Raw genomic sequence first — 17,389 nt, 5'->3', positions numbered from 1 at the left:
TCTAGAAGGGCACACACCACCCAGGTCAGCAGGCAGGCTGATGGCTGTGGGCACCTGGACCCTCAATGTGGCTGGCTCCGAATGCATCACCTCTTTAGTTCTGGGGATTTCTTTTTTTAAATTTCCCATTAATCCCAGAGTCCTCTGTGATCATTACGTTCAGAAGCACTGAAATTCTCACCTTCAGCTTAGCATCTGTGACTAGATTGAACTGAACAACTCCGAGAAAAACCATGTCTGCTCCCTTAACCCAGGGGTCTGTATAAGCACAGTTTGGGGCAACTTTTTACTTGCTGGGGTTGAGGGCGATTTCACCCCGTCAGCGACTTCCCAGGCATTTATTGCCCAAGTCTGCCCCCTGGTGGACAGTCCTCACTTTTTATTCCTGAATTCTTCCAAAGTGCTTTCACATGGATTAAACAAACACCATCAGAGACGCTTGCCACCTATGAGGTACGTAAGACTGGTATTATTATTTCCACTTTATAATGAGAAAATGAGCGTTTAGAGAGAGGAAGACATTTGCAAGTCCCTGGAACTACATGCAGAGTCTTTGTTCTTCCATTCAGCAAAACCCCCAAATACTGTAGTCTGAGCGCTCTGGGCTTGAGCCCAGGTTAAGTCTTGGTTCAGCAGCTGTCACCAAGCGAGGTTCTTTCACAGAACTGAATTTGATCACTACCACGCCCTCCATGATTTTGAACATTTGCATTCAGTGGAACTATTCTGTGCAGTGATGTGCTGAAGAACTTCCAGAAGGAAAAGTGATGGCCGAGAGACCGCTTCACCTGTGTGTGTGCTTTAATGTGTAGTCAGTTGTTGCAATCCCTCCAAACCAGGTTTAGTTAAACAGGAAAATACAGGCAGCGGGATGTCCTCTGAATACAGCCATTGACCATGTTACAACAGGTGTACTTGGCTTTGAAGTTCTCTAAGGAGAGTCTGCCCTCCAGGGCACAGTGCAGCCCAGTGGGTGAGATCTGTGATCTGGAATCAGGCTGCCAACTTCAGCCCTGACTGACTCTGCCATTCAGCAGATATGCAGCCCGGGGTGAATCTCATAACCACCCTGCGCCTCCCCTTTTTCACAGGGAAAACTAAGATAAAGAATAGTATTCATCTCAGAGATGGTGCAGAGATGCAGCCACACAACTTACAGAAAGCACTCAGCACCAAGCCCACCACGGTGCCATGGGCGTTAAGTATCAGCCGTCCTTCTCCCTGGTCATTAATGAGCTGACCTAAGGCTGCACTCCTGAGACAGGAGGGGCGTGTTGGGGGGGCGGGTGCAGAGTGGGTGTTTACTTTAAATACATTCTCCTAGTTATGGGTCTCAACCCAGGGCGGGGAGCGGTATTCTGCAAGCCCCTATCCCCCGCGACGGGGTGTGTCCTGGATTCTGTGGGCGTTTGGGGTTATCCAATGAAAGGAAACACTACAAGCATATGGGGGAACTGGATGCAAGGGACTGTCCCACTCAATTAAGAACTGTCCCTTGAATAGACGTGTCCGTGAAGAAGATGTACAAATGGCCAAAGAGCATACGAAAAGATGCTCAACATCACTAATCGTCAGGGAAAAGCAAACCAAAACCACAGTGAGATACCACCTAATACCACTAGGATGGCTATCATTTATTTACTTATTTTTTGGCTGCGCTGTGCAACTTGCAGGATCATAATTCCCCGACCAGGGATTGAAGCAGCGCCCTCAGCAGTGAAAGCACAGAGTCCTAACCACTGGACCGCCAGGGAATTCCTAGGCTGGCTGTTATTTAAAAAAAAAAAAAAAACCCAGAAAATAACAAGTGTGGGTAAGGATGTGCAGAATGGAACCTTTCCACACTGCTGGTGGGAATATAAAATGGTGCAGTCGTTATGGAAAGCAGTATGGCAGCTCCTCAGAAAATGAAAAATAGAATTACCATATGATCCAGCAATCCCACTTCTGGGTATTCACCCAAAACAACTGAAAGCAGGGACTTGAACAGATATTTATAAACCCACGTTCACAGCAGCATTATTCACTACAGCCAAAAGGTGGAAGCTACGCAAGTGTCCATTGACTGGTGGATGAATAAACAAAACGTGGTAACTGCATACAATGGAATAATAGCCATAAAAAGGAAGGAAATTCTGACACCGGCTACAACATGGATGAACCCTGAGGACATTATGCTAAGTCAAGTAAGCCAGTCACAACAGGACAAATACTGCGTGATTCCACTCACATGAGGTACCCAGAGTAGTCAAGTTCATAAAGACAGAAAATAGAATGGAGGCTGCCAGGGGCTGGCAGTGGGGAGAATGGGGAGTTTCTGTTTAAGGGGTACAGAGTTTCAGTTCTGTATGATGCAGAGTTCTGTGGGTGGATGTGATGATGGCTGTAAAACAAGGTAAACATACTTAATACGACTGAACTGTACACTTATCAATGGAGACCATGGTAACTTTTATCACAGTAAAAAAACTGTCCCACCCCACAGAGAACAGACTTGTGGTTGCCAAGGGGGAGGGGGGTGGGGGAGGGGTGGAGTAAGAGCTTGGGATTAGTGGACGCAAACTAGTATCTATAGGATGGATAAACAACAAGGTCCTACTGTACAGCACAAGGCACTATATTCAGTATCCTGGGATACACCATCATGGAAAAGAATATGAAAAAGAATGTATATACATGTATAACTGAATCACTTTGCTGTACAGCAAAAATTAACACATTGTAAATCAACTATACTTCAATAAAAAAAATTAAAAATTGTCTCACCCAAAGTGCCAATAGCATCCTTTTGAGAGATACTTCCAGAACATCCAAAAATGATCAAATATACATGCATTTGGTTATAAGAGGTTCATTTATAATTGTGAGACCTAGTGCATTTGTCACATTGGTCTGGGTTTCCCTCTCTTGGCCACAGTTGCCAAGTTCAGGAGACCCCCTAAAATCAAGCTAAGGAACACCTCCAAGGAGCTAAAACACAGTGATGGGATTGGAAGTAGTCACATTATGAACACCCGATAGCTTTAGCTCCACGGAGTTCTCATTTATTTATAGTCATTAATTTATAAATTACTTCTACTAATCAGTAAAATCGCATTAGGGGCAGCAAGTTGGGATTCCCAGCTTCAAAGGAGACTTTCAGATTTCAACGGAAAACTCTGAACAGGAAGAAGAAGTTCTTACCTTGTAGATACAGGACTTGGCGTTCAGGAAGAAGAGCTCTATGGTGGCATTGTCCTTTAGGTATGAGATGCTCTCTATATAGAACCTGGAAGAGAAAAACTGCCAGTGAACTACAGAAGCATCAACCAATCAGGCAGAAAATCAAGTGTTCTCCAAGTTACACGATTTGACCTGAGGATAAGGACTCCCAATCCAACAGGAACAAAAGAAAAAGGCATCATCTATTGCTTCCACCATTCCTTTTTGAGAGAAAACAGTGCTTTTCAAGTTCGTTTACCGTGGGTTAGGACCATCATGACTGACAGCCCTTCTCATAGCAAAGAGCCGGCCTGCCATCAACCTCTAAGAGTAAACTTGAACTTGACCATTTACTTCCTTTTTCATTACCTGCTTTCCAATTTTTTTACAATGTCATTTGTTTCCACTGCATTACTTTTTGTCCTAATCACTGTTGAGCTGGAGTTTTAAAAGATAATTTCTTCTGCTTAATCGAAAAAAGGGCCCTATTTCTCCTTGAGATGGTTACAACAGATCTTCGTGAAGATGGCAAGGTGGGCTTTGACGTCTGCACCTCCAGAGAGCTGTGGCTGGTGTTCTTAAAGCCGTGATATTCATGCACATGAAGCCAAATGAGAATTGGATTTTTTACCCAGATGAAACTTATGGATTTTTTTCAAGACAACACATGCTGAAATTATTTAAGTTTACATTCAGTGATCCTTTACACATCGACTGTGGAGTTTATTCAATTCCTTAATTAGGTAAGGCACCTGTACTTGTCTAAGGATCAGCTGCACTGAGGGAGCTGTGATGAGAGGGGACAAGGAAATGATTGGCACGCAGAGCCTTGGAGGGGAAGAGATTCTGAGTGGGGTGGCAACCCCTGGAGGGCACTGGGTACCTGCCTCATGGGAACTGGGGTTAGGCCCCAAGAGGGGGCAGGAGGTGAAATGAGAAGAAACAAGTGCTATGATCGTCCAGAACAGCGTTACGATGTGATGGAAAGAATCCTGGGGAGGAAGCCGAGAGCCCAGTGATCTGGGCCCAGCGCTGTGTGACTCAGGACAAGTCCCATAACCTTGCTGGGCTTCTGCTTGCCAGTCTGTAAAAGACAGCAGGACGTGGTCAGCAGTTCCCCACCTAAGAAGTCTGCTGCTTTCAAATATTGGAACCTAATTCAGATGAAAACAACAACGATAGCAAAACCAACACACCAACACTGTGGGGCAAACAAAATGTGTGTGTAGGCTTGGGCAAGCCCGTGGCCCCCCAGTTTGCAGCCTCTTGTCTACAGACTAAGCAAATAACATCTTTGACCATTTTACAGATGTGTGCAGAGGCTGTCGTGATGAATACAACACAGATTCATTTAAATTTGTAATTGAATCCAGAGTAACTTCAGAGATTAGTAGATATTTTCAATCCACAGATATTAGTCTGACAATTACCATCATGGAGGGTCTACAAAATTTTTGGAAATTACAATATAGTCTTTATTCATGCAAAGCCTGGGAATGAGTTGGCTGGTTGATCTCTACCATCACCCCCTTCCCTACCAAAAAACAAAAACAAAAAAAAGCACCTGCCCCCGGCTTTTGGAGCAAGTATTCTAGGTCATGCAGGTCTCCATAAAGGGTCTGAGGTGATCTCAGAAGAACTGTAAAGCTGTACTACTTTCACTCCCCCTAATAATGGAGACGTGAAATATAGTAGCAAATTCTACATCTCAAAGCAAAACACAGTTTTCCCTTGGTATCCACAGGGGATTGGTTCCAGGACCCACCCCTCCCCCAGGATATCAAAATCCTCAGATGCTCAAGTCCCTGATATAAAATGGTGCAGTAGGGCTTCCCTGGTGGCGCAGTGGTTAAGAATCCACCTGCCAATGCAGGGGACACGGGTTCGAGCCCTGGTCCAAGAAGATCCCACATGCCGCAGAGCAACTAAGCCTGTGCACCACAACTACTGAGCCTGCGCTCTAGAGCCCGTGAGCCACAACTACTGACCCCGCGTGCCTAGAGCCCGTGCTCCACAACAAGAGAAGCCCCCACAATGAGAAGCCCGTGCACGGCAACGAAGAGTAGCCCCCGCTCACTGCAACTAGAGAAAGCCCGCGCGAAGCAACGAAGACCCAACGCAGCCAAAAATAAATAAATTAAAACAAACAAAGTTTAAAAAAGTAAATAAAATGATGCAATACAGTCAGTACATATCCGCGGGTTTCACATATGATCTGTGGATATGGAGAACCGACTGTAAGTTAAATTTGATGTAATTAAAAAGTCTACATCCGTTGTAAAGTTTTTGGCAAGGGGTAGTCAGAATAGCAAAATCAGAAGGAGGGAAGGAAGGCAGACAGATGGAAGGGAAGGGGAAGGAAGCAGAGGAGGGGAGGGGGAAAGGGTGACAGAGGCTCAGGATGGGGCTCTGGGTGGGTCAGAGCAAAGCCAGCTCAGCTGGGCGACCTGCAGGCGTGGCCTATTACACATCAATCTTGCTTCTGTGCCTGTGTCCGAGCTATTCCCCTCACTTCCAGAACCATCCTCCTGCACACCCCAGCTCACTCCTGCTCCCTTCAGCCTCACTCAGGGTCACCACAAGTTTTCGCTGACTCTGCGGACGGTCCCCACAGAAGACCGCCTCTCCTGGGCTCCGGTGACGCCCCCTGCTTATTGCGTGGTCCCATGGTCCCGTGATTTTCTGTTCCCTGAGATGCCTTCTTAGTAGGCTGCTAACTCCTTGAGGCCTGGGACCAAATCTCATTCATTTTTGCATCCCCAGCACTAATCCAGAGCCTGGCACCAACGTTTAAGGTTCTATGAATGAAAGACGCTTTCAACTGTTCTCCTCTCCACACACCGTTGGTGGGAGTTCTTACTGGACAGTGGAATGGGCGATGAAGACAATGCAGGAGGGAGAAAAAATAATAAATGATCTCCCAGACCATTTATGATTGGGGGTCTTATACTCCAAACCCAGCCCCGGTCCCTCTGCCCCTTCTTTCACCGTGAACATGGAAAGCTGCTCACGCAGGGCTGCTGATGACTTTCAATCCTAGAGCCAGAAGAACAGCAGAGGCTTCCTTAGCTCTGGAATAATAATTCTGAGTCTAAACCTGTTGGGTCTGAAATAACTTAATTTTTTCAAAGCAATGCCTTACATCTTGATCCCATTTGCCTTAATTCTTGAGAATTAAGGAGCGAAGACATTCTGCCCCCCTGCCCCCCATTTTCTCCTCAACAGCAATATTAAGAAAAAAAAGTAACACTTCCCTTTCCAACTCTCTAATAATGGAAAACTGAAGCGAGATGGCAAATTCTATGCCTTTTGAGATAGTATTTGTTCCCTGGCTGCACAAGAGACAGGAAGGTGGAGGAAATAACAAGCATATTCTGAGATGGACGGGAAAAAAAATCACCTCCTTTTGAAAGAAACTGGAAAGCAGTTTCCTGTTAACCTTTATCACCAAGAAACAGCCTGGGAAACCCTGTGAGTTCCAGGCCTGTCATATTATTGTTCTGTAACCCCGGATATTTAATTCATCCCGAACTTTCCATCTGTGCTAGGGAGCAGGTGAGTCAAAAGTGCCCAGAGAAAAACAGACCTCAGACGTCTCCAATCCCACACCGAGGCTCAGCGCACACTACCGGAGAAGACACTTCTAGGGAAATGGGGAGGGTTGACGGCGTGTGTTCGAAGTCTTGATGCTAGTTCTGTTCCTTTGGATTTTCCTGAGAGCCTGGTCAAAGGTCCTCCCTTTGGCCAGTAGGTGGCGATGTTGCATTTGCTTACCTACCAGCGCAGAGGGCTTCCTCAAAGACCCAGTTCACAAAGAAAATTCCAGGTCTCTGGGTAAACCTAAGGAAATGAATGATGTCTCGTAGGTTCAGAGGGTCTGTGTGGACAATTCCAAGTCTGATTCTGTATTAACCATGTGTTTTGGATGCTTTGACGTCTGGGGCCTTGCTGACCCTGGAGGGACGGCCCCTCCCAGGCTTAGCCAATTCCTAAAGATGGTAAAGGATTCACCTGTGAGCACACCTTTTGCAGGCAGACCAGCCAATCCAGCGCCCACATCCACTTCCTCGCCTCCCCTATGGGGATTTCACATTCCAGGCCGCTATCCACCTGCCTTAATCATCCCAGGGCCAGCAGCTGGATAACTTGGGACAGTTGTAACATGCCCCAAAGCCTGCTGAAATTATTCAAGCTAGCCAATCCTAAGCCTCCTTACCCTGCCTCACCCATTCTTTCCTGCAGAAACCACAATAAAGGCTGGTGCCCACAGGTCCCCCGCTCCCTCTGCCTCCTGGCCGAGCCTGGTGCTTCCCCATGTGGTCCTGCCTGGCATGGGGTACCCCCTCCTCTTGGGAACTGAGTAGCAATCTCTCTTTTCAATGGCAGTCATCTCCTGATCTGTTGGCCCCAAGTACCTGAATACTAATAAAACCTACAATTTAAAACAGGCTCTTCAGCATATTTAGTAGGACTGAATCTTTTTTTTTTGGCCATGCCGCACAGCTTGTGGGATCTTAGTTCCCTGAACAGGGATTGAACCCGGGCCCTGAGCAGTGAAAGCGTGAAACCCTAACCACTGGACTCCCAGGGAATTCCCAGTAGGACTGAATCTTAGGGCTTCTTCTTCTTCTTTTTTTAAAAAATACTTATTTATTTATTTGGCTGTGCTGGGCCTTAGTTGTGGCATGCAGGATCTTTAGTTGAGGCATGTGGGATCTTTAGTTGTGGCAATGTGGGATCTTTAGTTGTGGCATGTGGGTTCTTTTAGTTGCAGCATGCGGGCTCTTAGTTGTGGCATGTGGGATCTAGTTCCCTGACCAGGGATCGAACCTGGGTCCCCTGCATTGGGAGCACGGAATCTTAACCACTGGACCACCAGGGAAGTCCCTTAGGGCTTCTTTTTGAGTCAAAGGAAACGGTGCTCTAGGCCAAGGGCAAACCTGGCTTAGTACCATGACTGATGCCACACCCAACCTGACCCAGATGATGCTAATCTGAGGATATATTATCAGAAGGTCTAAGTAGGAATAAATATGTGCTATGCTATTACATGTTTGAGCATATTAAATACTGAAGGCTCTGAAGCCTTGGGGAGTCTGGTCCCCTTTAACGTGTAGAAGTCTCAGGGGGCGGCAGACTGAACACCATCCAGCAAGATGACATCAGCTACGTTTCCTCCACTGGGCCCCCTCGCTCCTCCTCCTCCCTCTCACATCCACCCCTTGGCACTTGGGAATCACTGACTATTTACAGCAAGTGTTAATTAAATGGCCCAGTGATTTCATTTTGTAATGAACACAAATGTCACATTTGGAAGGCCTGCTTTTGGTAGCAAAAAGGAGCGATGGTAATGAGAAGGATAATTAATACTGCTGTGAGTTTCTGCGGCCAAGTATCTCTGATGTTGAGAATTTCAACAGTGCTGCAAATCCGAACTGGGACACCCAGTTGAGATCTAGCAAGTTCTGGTTAGCAGGCACCTCGTTTTAGATCCATGCCATCATTGTTACCGTGAGTGACAGGAAACAGCATTGGCTGTCTTAATCAGCCAGGAAAGACACCAACAGTCAGGTCATGAACTCAATTGTAAAATCCCCTCTCCCAGATTAAAGCTTCCTGGCATCTCCTCTCTTTTTTTTTTTTTTTTTTTCTTTTCTGTAGCTCACTTTTGTTTATTGTTTGTGAAACTCTAAGTTTGAGGAGACATATCTAATCTCTATTTATTTTCCTACAAACACTGTCGATGACCAGAGCTCCAAGGACATGGCCGGAGAATACACAATGAAAGGAACAGCCCAGACATGGAGGAATCATCCTGAGCATAAACTTGTATCTACAAAAAAAAAAAAAGGACAGAGGGGCTCCCTTGGGTGGGTAGACATATTTTCCTTCTATTTTTTCTCGACCTATTTCTTAAGCTTGCCTGGTGGACACTACCAGAGGGTCATTGTTCTCAGTTTGGGGAGCTTGCCTCACAGCATTAAACAAGGGTCTTGTCGTTGAGTTCGATCTCGGTCAGACACTGATCACTGGGCTGCTTGTAACGGATGTGTGTGAGGGGGCAGGAAGTGGGGAGAGATGAGGCTGGATGAGCACGCACAAGCCAGGTCACAAGGGACATGCGGAGGGCGGCCTTAGCATGATAATGGAAAGCCAGGAACACCATGAGTAGGGGATCAGATAAGAATTCTAGACAGGTGCTCAGTGGCAACACATAGGATAGAATGGAAGGGGCCAAGACCAGAAGCAGAGATGAACAAGGAGATTTCAGGACCAGGAGAGGCTTATGAAGGCCCTAATTATAGCCAGGGAGGGTGTGCATGGAAAGTAAGGGATGGAGCTCTTAAAGACATGAAAACAAGAGGAGTTCATGCATAAGAGGCCAGAGAAGGGAGCAGGTGGGAAACAGCAGATGACGTCAAAGCCGACTTTCAAGTTCCTGGCTTGGGGGGCTGCATGGGTGGTGGTGTCCATCGCAGAGATAAGGAGGTGTCAGGGAAAGAAGAGCGAGTTGGGGGCAGAAAGATGATGACATTATTTGATTCAGACAGGGGAGGGCAGAGAAGCGCCTGTGGAATTTGGTGCCCAGAGACCTGCAGTGACCATTGGGTGATGGGACCAGAAGCTGGACCCCCAGAGACTGAGGGATCAATGGGACATGGGAAAGGGGGCAGCAAGTCCATCCTTCTGAACCTTTGCTGTGAACAGAAGGGGGAACAGGGGTGGTAGCTGTAGGAGGAGACAAGTCAGGGAGGGTATTTTCTTTTGTGAGGGTGGGAGCGCCATGGAGGGGCGTGGAGGAGAGGGGTCAGTGGAGAAGCAGCTTAAGATAGAGAAAAAGGGAGGGGAGACTAGAGGGAGAGAGCTCCCTGAGGTGGTGGGAGGGGCTGGAACTGGAGGGCAGGTGGACCCACCAGCCACGGAAGATGGGATGAGGGGGGTGGGTGGGTGTGTGTGTGTGTGTGTGTGTGTGTGTGTGTGTGTGTAAGAGACAGACAGAGACCTTGGAAGCTGGGGATGGTGCTTGTTCACCTGTTCACTTCTCTCTTCCTACCTCTTCAAATGGTACCTACAACATAGCAAGTGCCAATGAATATCCATGAATCAACAACCGAATCCATCGATAATGGTGAGTACGTAGCATGGAGTTCACAAGTGAGAAAGCTGTTGACACCTCACAGTTGAAATGAGAGTGGCTTTTGGCTCTTAAGGCCCAGCAGTGACGCAGCTCAGGGTGACAAAAAGGGGCTGGTGGGACTGAGGAGTGTTCTTTGTAGAAGAGGAGAGAGCACAGGGCAGGGCAGAACGCTTCCCCACTGGATGTCCCCCTTGTCAGGAGATGGCAAGTCTTTCTCAAGTGGGACTAACAGCACACATCTCAGCTTCTGAAAACGCCTGCTTTCCCACTGAGGATGCCCCTTCCTCCACCAAGGTGGTTTCCAATAGGGCCGCCAAGCTTTGGGACTACAGGTTGCTTTGTCCCCCGCAGGGGGCGCTCTGTCATGGTGCTGAGTTGGGTAGCTCCAGAGCAGCAAGGTCAGGCCTGGGAGGGCTGCTCTCCACGACACCTCTTGCCCAGAGCTGGGGGCATCTGTTCTTTGCAGATGGAGGCTGGTGCTGCAGATGTGGCCAAGCGTGGAGCCGAGATGGGCCAAGGTCAGCGACCTCAACTCGGGTCCTCTGGCCCTGCCGCACAGGCAGCAACGGCAGGCTCTCTGGTTAGCAATCTTGATGTCACTTTTCACTTGTGAGACGGAGGCCGCGTGGTGTAAGGGGTAGGGCCCCACCACTGGGGTCAGATCTAGCTGAACAGATACAATAACTTACCAGCCATGCCTGGGGGCAGAATCTACCTAAACATCTTGGGCCCCCATCTCCTTATCTTGATTAGGAAAAATAATACCTGTTTCAAGGATTGTTGTGAAGATAATTCATCCGTAATAATGGACAGTTCCCTCTTCTCTGACCTTTTTCCTTTTTAGGTAATTATTAAGACCCTGATGCCACTGTGACCATTCCTGGTCATTTGACTGATGACAATTGCAGGGATCAAGTCCCTTTGAGGCTAAATAACGGGTCAGTGAAGGCAGGTTCTTAGCCCTCCATCCTGTCATTCTGAGACTGTCCTGCAGCCAGCTTCACACCCTCCAAGGAGGAAATGCTTATTTCCTGGCTTAGAGGATGAAGCAAAATTCTGTGAGTTCCAATTCATGTTATTTAATATATTTGGGTCTTATTTTTCCTAATTGGTTGAATGGAGGCCATAATTCTGCCGTCACTCTCACAGATGTTTTGAATATGCATCGCAGAGAAAGAATATATAAATGCCAAGTAACAAGCTATGCTGAGTGGCAGCCCAAACGTAGATCCTCGGTGACACAGGGTTAAGATGTCCACTCCATGAATTCTTAAATCTTGGCTTAAGGCAGCTGATCTTTTCCATGGTCTCTTTTATCAGGTGGTTCTATTTTGCTTTTATTCTCCTATATAACTGTACACGTGTTATATAGATGTAACATATAGATGTTTAAAGGAAAGGAGAAAGGCAATGAGGGGCTGGAGAGTCAGCCTGCTTCAGGGATGCACGGGTGATGGACAGCTGGGTTCTTGTTTAGAAAGGTCAGTGTGTACGCACAGGGAAAAAGCCCAGCTGGTCAGAAGCTCTTTTAGAGACTCCAGCATATTCCAAGGTCTGGGTCTTTTATGAAGATAATTTGTCATACCACTTGGTTGTAGAAAATAGCCTATAGGCATCCTCAGAAAGGCACCGAGTTATAAATTGGGAATTCTTCCCAGGCTGAAAATCAAGGTAAAAGTGCGGAATTCACCCCTGTGGGAGAACCTGCTTCCTCTCTGGGAGAAGACAAATTATCAGTATTTTGATACCATGCTGTTCAGCCGGCTGCAAAGTGGGGACTCGGGCGAGCGGGGGTTCCGGGAACCAGGATCCTTCGTGGCCAGTGCCAGGGAGACACCCACGCCGGGAGGCGGTCGTAAAAATTTAGGTGACAGAAGACGAGGGCCTGAGTTCACGTAATAAAGACGAGAAGGCAGGGCGGAGAGAGATTTCGTAAGTAGCAGCAGATAATTAATGCCCGTAAGAATTTGAGGGAGCAGAAAGGGGGACAGATTTTAAGATTTAAGCCTATATAACTGAATGGATAATGACGTCAGATTTGATGGGACCACAGGTTTGGGGAGGTGGGGGGTGGCTGCGAAGATGATGAATTTGGCTTTGGACCCGTTGAGTTTGATGTACGCAGGTGGCCAAGAAGTCACTGGAAATAGAAACCTGGGGCTCTCCAGAAAGATCCGCTTGCAGGATGAGCTAGAGAAAGCTCTGCCTTGTATTTCTGTGAGATGTCCATCCCTAAATGTGAATTCGGAGAGTTTTTCCTAATGAGCATTTGGGGAGGCGCCTGCTTTGGCCAACTAGGAAAACGCATGTCCCTGGGTCTTCAGTCACCCCGTCCCCAGTTCTACTGTTAGGCTGGATCTACCTTGGCAGTTCTCTGTGTATCTGGTTCCATGGAGAGATGTTGGCTTGGAGTGATCTGGACCCATCTGCATGCAGAACCTCGGCCACAAACACTTCAACCCAGCAATCTCACGGCGTTCCAGGCTTTTCTCCAAGGCTTGTTCCCCAAACCCACAAATAACTCAACTCATAACAGACACTTGAAAAAAAACAGCTAATATGCAACCAGCCCAGTGTTTTCTCTTCTTGGCTAATGTTCGCAGAAAGCATCACGAAGGAGGGGGGCCTGATCCATGGCAAGTGTACGCACCCACCTCCCACTGCGGGGTTAATGACCTGCTTAAATGCAACCGGCTCTCCCCTGATGCCGCCACCCCTCCCGGCACTACTGTTCCTCTTGGCTGTATAGGATGACTTTTCCATTTATCTGAGAAAAAGGAGCCGCCATTAAAGAGAAGATGACACTGAAATCATGCCCATTAGGGATGGAAATGGCGAAGATTAGCTCTGCTATGTTTGCAGCTGTTAAACAAATCAAAAAGGGATTAAATGCAAGTTTAAATTTACTCAGCCAGCTGAGATAATGACACATACTCCCGCCTGTGAAAGGGACCCTTTACCTCTGATTTTTGCCTTTCGCCGTATCAGGACGGCTACGCTTAAAACTGTGTTCTTGGCTGTGCTTTTTAGGAGGAACTGAATTGTGAAGCATTGGTGTCCTGCTGTTGAATTTCTGTTCCCATTTTTAAAAAGTGCTGGGTCTGTGCACTGAGTGGAAGCGTTAGTGTCCATTGGAAAGCTGAGACATTTGAACCCAAGTACCTCTGCAGCTGTGTAGACAGAAACAGCCTGATGGCTCCCCAGACTGGGTGCTCAGGGAGCCGCCAGGTCTGGGGGCTCAGATCCTGGCTTTGCTACGCGCGATTTCTACTTTGCCCTTGAACCCATGACATGATCCCCCTCTGGCTTCACACAACCTTCTGCAAACCCAAGTGGTCAGCCTGGTTGACTTCATAAGACTACTGCAGATATGAACTATAAGAATCATATAGTTACCTGCAGTCACGAAATAAAACTTCTTACAGTACGTTAATGAACAGAAAATGACTATTGTTTCTGATATATTATTACACCATAGCCTCCCTTAGTGGGAAATGCGTTAATCTGTGGTTTGCTGCTGGGTTTCAACTATTCCTATCTGGGATAAAACAGGCAAGTTTCAAGATGCCAAGCAGCACTTGTGACAGAAGGAAAGAATACGCAGACTTTTGCTATGTAGCTTCGAAGGCCGCCAAAAGAAACCACGGATTTGTGTTATTCTCAGAGACTTAGTTTCCTTTGAGATATGTGCCCTCCTTCCCCCTCAAAAAAGCAAAAAAAAAGGGTTTTATTTTCATTCCACACAAGCATCCTATTGTCAGAGCACAAACACGTGTGTCCACGCACACACGCCTACATGCCTTACACACTCACGCCCTGTGTTTACATCTGCTGGGAATGAAGCTATACCACAACCTCTATTCCTGGCAATGAACCAAGACAAACTTGACTTCTCTTTTCTTTGATCGCTCTACCCTCCCAGACTTTTCTGACAAAAGAGGGGAAAAAAAAAAAAAAGCGAAAGGATGGATACCCAATGTACATACCTGACACAAAAGTATAAAACCACTGGTCCCGACTTTTTGGGGAAGTCGTGTTCCAAGACTCTTCGATCTAGTTGAAGCCAGTTTAAGTGTCCCCTGAGGAAAAGAGAGACCAGTGGGTTAGGGCTTTGGGTTTTGCCGGAGTTTCTTGGGACGAAGGTATATGTGCTGCAAAACATGCCGGACCACAGATAAACGTGGCCCTCTGCCTCACTCTTAAGTGCTCAGTATTTGCAGAACCCAAGGGAATTATCGGGGGAATACTGCGTCAGCGGGAGATACTGCATGACAGTCAAAGTCGGGGGTTTGAGATCCCCAGTCCATTTCCTCAATGGCACTAAAATGAAAAGGCAATCATACTCTCTTTCTTGTCCTGAATTCCCTAACCACCACACTCCTGACTGCCTTTTCTCCTGAAGGCCTCCAAACACACTTTAGAAACATGTTAGCAATCTTCACAACATCTTGCTGGAAGCAGATGGGGTGCAAAGTGAATCAGAGACAGTTTCTTTAAAAATGAAGTGGACACCGACCATACCACCCAGCCACTCCACTCCTAGGTATTTACCCAAGAGAAATGAAAGCAGGCGTCCACGCAAAGACTTTTACACACAGATGTTCACTTTATTTGTAACAGCTCCAAACGTGAAACAACCCAAATTTTTACCAACGGGGGAACGGACCAATTATGATAGAGTTATAGAATGGAATACTACCCAGTGATAAAGACAATGAGCTATTAATACACACAGCAACAAAGATGAATCTCAAAATAATTATGCTGAGTGAAAGAAGCCCGACAAGAGAGAGTACAGACTGTATGATTCCATTTATAGAAAATTTTAGAAAGTACAAACTAATCTGCAGTGACAGAAAGCAGATTGGTGGTTGCCTGGGGGTGGGTGATGGGGGGGAATCACAGGGAGGACGAGGAAACTTTTGGTTGTGATGGAGATGTTCATTATCTTGATGGTGATGATGGTTTCATGGGTGTAGACGTTATGTCAATACTTATGAAACTGTACACTTTATGTAGTTTATTGCATGTCAACTTTACCTCATTAAAGCTATTTTAAAGTGAACCACGGAAATATCTGACGATATATAAATGGGGTCACTTCTGCATTTATTTCTTCCTTCCCTCCCTCTCTCCCTGCCTCCTTCCATAAATATTAATTGACCACCTTCTTCAAATAAGGGTCTGGAGATGTAGCCGTAAGTGAAATCAACACAGTCCCTATTCCCCTGATGCGTATATTCTTGTTAGGAGACAGACACTCAGCAACTATTTCCACAATTATGTAATTACTAATAGTATTAGGACGATGAGTTATGAGAACCTGTAAGAATCTGATCTAGTCCTGAGGTCTGAGAAGTACTGTTTGGCGTTTGATTGCGATTTGAAGAATGACAAGAGGAAAGCAAAGAGGAAGGGGAAACCACTTTCCAAGCAGCGGGGCCAGCATGTGCAAATGTCCTGAGGTGGGACGAAACCTTGGTGTCATGAGAGTAGAAAGGGATGAGGCTGGAGAGTGGTGACCAAGGCCTTGGAGTCAAGTTGAGGAGGTTGGTCTTTGAAGAGCAAGGCAGGATCACAGAACAAGTATGAACAGAGCAATCTACCCTTGTCCTTTTCCTCTCCTCTCCTTCCCCACTCTCGGTCCATCATCCTGGAGGTCTCAGAGTCCTATAACCGCCTTGACTTAGTAAGCTCATGCCGAACAGACACAACTGCACAACATTTCCTCAGGGCCTGATGCTGAGTAACACTGATGTTTATAACGTATATACCTGTGTGAAAGGCTGGTGCTTATTAAACAAAAGCTGTTGCATCATTGTATTAAAACGTTTGCTCCTCTAAGCCTCCAAAAAATGAAAGCTAGAGAACACTCTAGAGGCTTCCATCTCCCTTTTGAGATGTCATTCAAACTGCACCTTTTGCACAAAAAAGCAAATCCCTTCTTCAATTAAGCCTACACCTGTGGCTCTAGGGGTGAGGATGAGAGCTGCTTTGGAAGAGTGTCCGCCTGAGGAACCTGGCCTCTTTATCCTCCAAGAATTTTCACCTAGACAAAAATTTTTTTCTATTAACTTTATGTTTCATGCTTGGTGACTCTTCTCTGAGTATAGTAAGGGTAAAAAAAGAATGAAAAAAGAAGTTTTCTAAGCAAAACGACTGGACCAACATCTTCCAGAAAGGCGGGATAAATTCTCGTCCAATGGGACATGGGATCTGGAAACAGAAGGCCTGGAGGCCACAGTTGTCTCTGGTCACACCTGAATGCTGACAATGCCCCTCGGGGATCATGTTGTTTCAAACCTCTGCACCTTAGCTCATGCTGTTCCCTCTGCCTAAAATGCCTTTCCTCTCTTTCACGGCACAGCGAAGTCTGGCCCATCCTTCAAGACCCAGCTCTCCCATGTCTCCTCCAGAAATCCTTCCCCGACACCCCTTCCCTCACACCACACACCAGCCTGGGCTGTGGGTCCTCCTCTGGACTCACACGGCACCCATACCAGGCACACCTCTGCTGCTGCACTTCCCGAAGTCTACGGAACTTACTCTGTGTACACACTTTTCCTCAACAGACTTTTTATATCTGAAAAACACAGAGAGATCTACCCTATAAGGTAACAGCATGTGCATTTTTGATTAATTGGAAGGTAAGACAAACGACCTCATTATCAGGGAGTAGTAAGCCATAGCCCCTCCTTTCCAGCCTCTGAAAATGTCCCAAATCTCCTAGGATTCTCTCTCTGTGCTCAGCCTCTTGCAAACACACCATATGCACACTCACCCCAGGACTTTGATCATGCGGTTTCTCCTCATTGGAACAGTCTCTCCATCCTCTTTATCTGAATGATAGCCATTGTTCAAGGCTGAGTTCACGTCTTACTTTTAGTGAAGTCTTCCTTGATTGCCTACGTCTGGGGTTTCTTTCAAACATCTCCAGAGCTTCTGGTTTGTGTCATCTGCAAGGCATTTAGCACTGCCTTGTGCAATTAGTTATTTAAAACACATGACCTGTCTCTCCAACTAAGTTGTAAGTTTTCAACATTTAAAAAA

General features: G+C 46.6%; 1 protein-coding gene across 7 annotated transcripts in view; it reads right to left on the bottom strand.

Moving 5' to 3' along the window:
- Positions 1-17,389, bottom strand: part of FRMD4A (FERM domain containing 4A) — a 338,180-nt gene that overhangs the window by 126,978 nt on the left and 193,813 nt on the right. For 6 of the 7 annotated variants that reach the window (XM_061178281.1, XM_061178328.1, XM_061178300.1 and 3 more), the window contains exons 4-5: positions 14,326-14,418; positions 3,184-3,268 (exon numbers count right to left, since the gene is read on the bottom strand). In XM_061178281.1, the coding sequence (XP_061034264.1) occupies positions 3,184-3,268; positions 14,326-14,418 (178 nt within the window). Of the gene's footprint in view, positions 1-3,183; positions 3,269-14,325; positions 14,419-17,120; positions 17,184-17,389 lie in introns of those variants that run through there. The other variant, XM_061178337.1, reaches the window with a different exon arrangement.

Source organism: Eubalaena glacialis, chromosome 2, assembly GCF_028564815.1.
Source record: "Eubalaena glacialis isolate mEubGla1 chromosome 2, mEubGla1.1.hap2.+ XY, whole genome shotgun sequence".
Lineage (NCBI taxonomy): Eukaryota > Metazoa > Chordata > Mammalia > Artiodactyla > Balaenidae > Eubalaena > Eubalaena glacialis.
Note: the sequence above shows the minus strand (reverse complement) of the source record. Positions and strands in the feature narration are given on the sequence as shown.